The sequence below is a fragment of the Mytilus trossulus genome, chromosome 6 (assembly GCF_036588685.1).
Source record: "Mytilus trossulus isolate FHL-02 chromosome 6, PNRI_Mtr1.1.1.hap1, whole genome shotgun sequence".
Taxonomy (NCBI): Eukaryota; Metazoa; Mollusca; class Bivalvia; order Mytilida; family Mytilidae; genus Mytilus; species Mytilus trossulus.
In genome coordinates, this window is record NC_086378.1 from 37,648,532 (window position 1) to 37,655,243 (window position 6,712).

Consider the following 6,712-nt stretch of genomic DNA (forward strand, 5'->3'; position numbering starts at 1 on the left):
ATACGCCAATGAGACAGAAAACAAAAAAAGTAAAAGATATGTTAGATATATGCCAACGAGACAATTAAACAGAAAAGGAGTTTTGTGTTATCGACAATGAGAAAGCAAACGAACAAAACGAATAGCAACAGAAAAATTGACGTGGTGTATACGTCAATGAGACAGCATACCAATATTACAAATAACAAAAAGACAAGATATGTGGGATATACGGCATTAAGACAGCATAACAAATGTACCAATAACAACAACAAACCAATTGTTCCAATAACAAGACAAGAGATACAGGGTATACTTCAATAAGACAGCATACCAATAGTACCAAAAACAAAAAGACAAGAGATGTGAGGTATATGTCAATGAGACAGCATACCAATAATACCAATAACAAAAGACAAGAGAAGTGGGGTGCATGTCAATGAGACAGCATACCAATAACACTGAAAAGCCAAGAGATCTGAGGTATATGTCAATGAGACAGCATACCAATAACACTGAAAAGCCAAGAGATCTGGGGTATATGTCAATGAGACAGCATACCAATAACACTGAAAAGACAAGCGATGTGGGGTATATGTCAATGAGACAGCATACCAATAACACTGAAAAGACAAGCGATGTGGGGTGCATGTCAATGAGACAGCATACCAATAACACTGAAAAGCAAAGAGATCTGGGGTATATGTCAATGAGACAGCATACCAATAACACTGAAAAGCCAAGAGATCTGGGGTATATGTCAATGAGACAGCATACCAATAACACTGAAAAGCCAAGAAATGTGGGGTATATGTCAATGAGACAGCATACCAATAACACTGAAAAGCCAAGAGATGTGGGGTATATGTCAATGAGACAGCATACCAATAACACTGAAAAGACTAGAGATGTGGGATATATGTCAATGAGACAGCATACCAATAACACTAAAAAGCCAAGAAATGTGGGGTATATGTCAATGAGACAGCATACCAATAACACTGAAAAGCCAAGAGATCTGGAGTATATGTCAATGAGACAGCATACCAATAACACTGAAAAGACAAGAAATGTGGGGTATATGTCAATGAGACAGCATACCAATAACACTGAAAAGACAAGAAATGTGGGGTATATGTCAATGAGACAGCATACCAATAACACTAAAAAGCCAAGAGATGTGAGGTATATGTCAATGAGACAGCATACCAATAACACAGAAAAGACTAGAGATGTGGGATATATGTCAATAAGACAGCATACCAATAACACTGAAAAGACAAGCGATGTGGGGTATATGTCAATGAGACAGCATACCAATAACACTGAAAAGACTAGAGATGTGGGGTATATGTCAATGAGACAGCATACCAATAACACAGAAAAGACTAGAGATGTGGGATATATGTCAATGAGACAGAATACCAATAACACTGAAAAGCCAAGAGATGTGGGATATATGTCAATGAGACAGAATACCAATAATACTGAAAATCCAAGAGATGTGGGATATATGTCAATGAGACAGAATACCAATAACACTGAAAAGACAAGAGATGTGGGATATATGACAATGAGACAGAATACCAATAACACTGAAAAGCCAAGAAATGTGGGGTATATGTCAATGAGACAGCATACCAATAACACTGAAAAGACAAGCGATGTGGGGTATATGTCAATGAGACAGCATACCAATAACACTGAAAAGACTAGATATGTGGGATATATGTCAATGAGACAGCATACCAAAAACACTGAAAAGACAAGCGATGTGGGGTATATGTCAATGAGACAGCATACCAATAACACTGAAAAGCCAAGAGATCTGGAGTATATGTCAATGAGACAGCATACCAATAACACTGAAAAGACTAGATATGTGGGATATATGTCAATGAGACAGCATACCAATAACACTGAAAAGACAAGAAATGTGGGGTATATGTCAACGAGACAGCATACCAATAACACTGAAAAGACAAGAGATGTGGGGTATATGTCAATGAGACAGCATACCAATAACACTGAAAAGACTAGATATGTGGGATATATGTCAATGAGACAGCATACCAATAACACTGAAAAGCCAAGAAATGTGGGGTATATGTCAATGAGACAGCATACCAATAACACTGAAAAGACTAGATATGTGGGATATATGTCAATGAGACATCATACCAATAACACTGAAAAGACAAGCGATGTGGGGTATATGTCAATGAGACAGCATACCAATAACACTGAAAAGACAAGAGATGTGGGGTATATGTCAATGAGACAGCATACCAATAACACTGAAAAGACAAGAGATGTGGGGTATATGTCAATGAGACAGCATACCAATAACACTGAAAAGACAAGAAATGTGGGGTATATGTCAATGAGACAGCATACCAATAACACTGAAAAGACAAGAGATGTGGGGTATATGTCAATGAGACAGCATACCAATAACACTGAAAAGACTAGATATGTGGGATATATGTCAATGAGACAGCATACCAATAACACTGAAAAGCCAAGAAATGTGGGGTATATGTCAATGAGACAGCATACCAATAACACAGAAAAGACTAGAGATGTGGGATATATGTCAATGATACAGCATACCAATAACACTGAAAAGCCAAGAGATGTGGGATATATGTCAATGAGACAGCATACCAATAACACTGAAAAGCCAAGAAATGTGGGGTATATGTCAATGAGACAGCATACCAATAACACTGAAAAGCCAAGAGATCTGGAGTATATGTCAATGAGACAGCATACCAATAACACTGAAAAGACAAGAAATGTGGGGTATATGTCAATGAGACAGCATACCAATAACACTGAAAAGACAAGAAATGTGGGGTATATGTCAATGAGACAGCATACCAATAACACTAAAAAGCCAAGAGATGTGAGGTATATGTCAATGAGACAGCATACCAATAACACAGAAAATACTAGAGATGTGGGATATATGTCAATAAGACAGCATACCAATAACACTGAAAAGACAAGCGATGTGGGGTATATGTCAATGAGACAGCATACCAATAACACTGAAAAGACTAGAGATGTGGGGTATATGTCAATGAGACAGCATACCAATAACACAGAAAAGACTAGAGATGTGGGATATATGTCAATGAGACAGAATACCAATAACACTGAAAAGCCAAGAGATGTGGGATATATGTCAATGAGACAGAATACCAATAATACTGAAAATCCAAGAGATGTGGGATATATGTCAATGAGACAGAATACCAATAACACTGAAAAGACAAGAGATGTGGGATATATGACAATGAGACAGAATACCAATAACACTGAAAAGCCAAGAAATGTGGGGTATATGTCAATGAGACAGCATACCAATAACACTGAAAAGACAAGCGATGTGGGGTATATGTCAATGAGACAGCATACCAATAACACTGAAAAGACTAGATATGTGGGATATATGTCAATGAGACAGCATACCAATAACACTGAAAAGACAAGCGATGTGGGGTATATGTCAATGAGACAGCATACCAATAACACTGAAAAGCCAAGAGATCTGGAGTATATGTCAATGAGACAGCATACCAATAACACTGAAAAGATTAGATATGTGGGATATATGTCAATGAGACAGCATACCAATAACACTGAAAAGACAAGAAATGTGGGGTATATGTCAACGAGACAGCATACCAATAACACTGAAAAGACAAGAGATGTGGGGTATATGTCAATGAGACAGCATACCAATAACACTGAAAAGACTAGATATGTGGGATATATGTCAATGAGACAGCATACCAATAACACTGAAAAGCCAAAAAATGTGGGGTATATGTCAATGAGACAGCATACCAATAACACTGAAAAGACTAGATATGTGGGATATATGTCAATGAGACAGCATACCAATAACACTGAAAAGACAAGCGATGTGGGGTATATGTCAATGAGACAGCATACCAATAACACTGAAAAGCCAAGAAATGTGGGGTATATGTCAATGAGACAGCATACCAATAACACTGAAAAGCCAAGAGATCTGGAGTATATGTCAATGAGACAGCATACCAATAACACTGAAAAGACAAGAAATGTGGGGTATATGTCAATGAGACAGCATACCAATAACACTGAAAAGACAAGAAATGTGGGGTATATGTCAATGAGACAGCATACCAATAACACTAAAAAGCCAAGAGATGTGAGGTATATGTCAATGAGACAGCATACCAATAACACAGAAAATACTAGAGATGTGGGATATATGTCAATAAGACAGCATACCAATAACACTGAAAAGACAAGCGATGTGGGGTATATGTCAATGAGACAGCATACCAATAACACTGAAAAGACTAGAGATGTGGGGTATATGTCAATGAGACAGCATACCAATAACACAGAAAAGACTAGAGATGTGGGATATATGTCAATGAGACAGAATACCAATAACACTGGAAAGCCAAGAGATGTGGGATATATGTCAATGAGACAGAATACCAATAATACTGAAAATCCAAGAGATGTGGGATATATGTCAATGAGACAGAATACCAATAACACTGAAAAGACAAGAGATGTGGGATATATGACAATGAGACAGAATACCAATAACACTGAAAAGCCAAGAAATGTGGGGTATATGTCAATGAGACAGCATACCAATAACACTGAAAAGACAAGCGATGTGGGGTATATGTCAATGAGACAGCATACCAATAACACTGAAAAGACTAGATATGTGGGATATATGTCAATGAGACAGCATACCAATAACACTGAAAAGACAAGCGATGTGGGGTATATGTCAATGAGACAGCATACCAATAACACTGAAAAGCCAAGAGATCTGGAGTATATGTCAATGAGACAGCATACCAATAACACTGAAAAGACTAGATATGTGGGATATATGTCAATGAGACAGCATACCAATAACACTGAAAAGACAAGAAATGTGGGGTATATGTCAACGAGACAGCATACCAATAACACTGAAAAGACAAGAGATGTGGGGTATATGTCAATGAGACAGCATACCAATAACACTGAAAAGACTAGATATGTGGGATATATGTCAATGAGACAGCATACCAATAACACTGAAAAGCCAAGAAATGTGGGGTATATGTCAATGAGACAGCATACCAATAACACTGAAAAGACTAGATATGTGGGATATATGTCAATGAGACAGCATACCAATAACACTGAAAAGACAAGCGATGTGGGGTATATGTCAATGAGACAGCATACCAATAACACTGAAAAGACAAGAGATGTGGGGTATATGTCAATGAGACAGCATACCAATAACACTGAAAAGACAAGAGATGTGGGGTATATGTCAATGAGACAGCATACCAATAACACTGAAAAGACAAGAAATGTGGGGTATATGTCAATGAGACAGCATACCAATAACACTGAAAAGACAAGAGATGTGGGGTATATGTCAATGAGACAGCATACCAATAACACTGAAAAGACTAGATATGTGGGATATATGTCAATGAGACAGCATACCAATAACACTGAAAAGCCAAGAAATGTGGGGTATATGTCAATGAGACAGCATACCAATAACACAGAAAAGACTAGAGATGTGGGATATATGTCAATGAGACAGCATACCAATAACACTGAAAAGACAAGAGATGTGGGGTATATGTCAATGAGACAGCATACCAATAACACTGAAAAGACTAGATATGTGGGATATATGTCAATGAGACAGCATACCAATAACACTGGAAAGCCAACAGATGTGGGGTTTTTGTCAATGAGACAGCATACCAATAATACCATTACAAAAAGAAAAGAGGTGTGGATATACGTCAATGATATAGCATACCATCAATACCGATAGCAAAATAAAAGATGTGTGGGTGTAAGTCAACGAGACAACACACCAATTATACCAATAACAACAGAACAAGATATGAATTGTATGATATGTCAATGAGACAGAATACCAATAGTACCAATAACACAAAGGCATCTAGGGCGAAACACCATATGCGCTACGTAACATCAGACAACGGCTTGTCCCTTTACAGTTCTTTGAATTTGTGTAAACACAAACTTTTTATGATTGGTCTTTACGTGATTTTTAATCGGACCTACCTCTGTTTAAGATATGTTTGCTTATCATCGTTCAGGATTGGTATCAAACGAATGAAACGATTGGAAATGTTGCAAACTATCGAACAAAATTGTTTTCTAAACTATGAACTGTATAGTCTGTGATCCAAGTGTTCATTTCCGGTTTATTTATTTTTTTAAACTTGTTCCTTCATCATGAACGAGTTCTCATTCTTTGATCTGATATCGATTTTACCAACTTCATGTTAGTTAATATGAGTTTTTGAAAATGAGTAATAAAAATTGAAAAAAATATTATTATTTACATAACATTTTGGGTCATTCACTGAAAACGAATTCATAACTAGTTTAGAAATTCCATTACATATACCAATCAAGTAAAAATGTTATTAAAAGAATCAAATCGGTGTAACATATGAATTTCATTAGAAATTAACTCATATCATATTGATGTTTGTTTAAACTTTCTCTTCAATTGTAAAAATTGATGCATATTGGATTGTTCTTAAGTACTGTTGACATTATGACATGCGAACATTAAGACCATTGGTGCAGTTGCATATTGCTGATTGCACGCGCAATTGTCCTTTTGAACAGAAGACACTCAACACGGCTGGAATATAAA

General features: G+C 36.7%; 1 protein-coding gene across 1 annotated transcript; it reads left to right on the forward strand.

Moving 5' to 3' along the window:
- The first annotated feature begins 412 nt into the window (after window positions 1-412).
- LOC134722698 (uncharacterized protein PF3D7_1120600-like) lies at window positions 413-5,851 on the forward strand. The gene has a single exon (XM_063586321.1). It carries the CDS (start codon window positions 413-415, stop codon window positions 5,849-5,851), a length of 5,439 nt encoding a protein of 1,812 aa, XP_063442391.1.
- Window positions 5,852-6,712: the final 861 nt, after the last annotated feature.

Bases quoted from the DNA above. Each gene is read 5' to 3' on its own strand.
- LOC134722698 (XM_063586321.1), top strand. From the start codon at position 413: ATGTCAATGAGACAGCATACCAATAACACTGAAAAGCCAAGAGATCTG.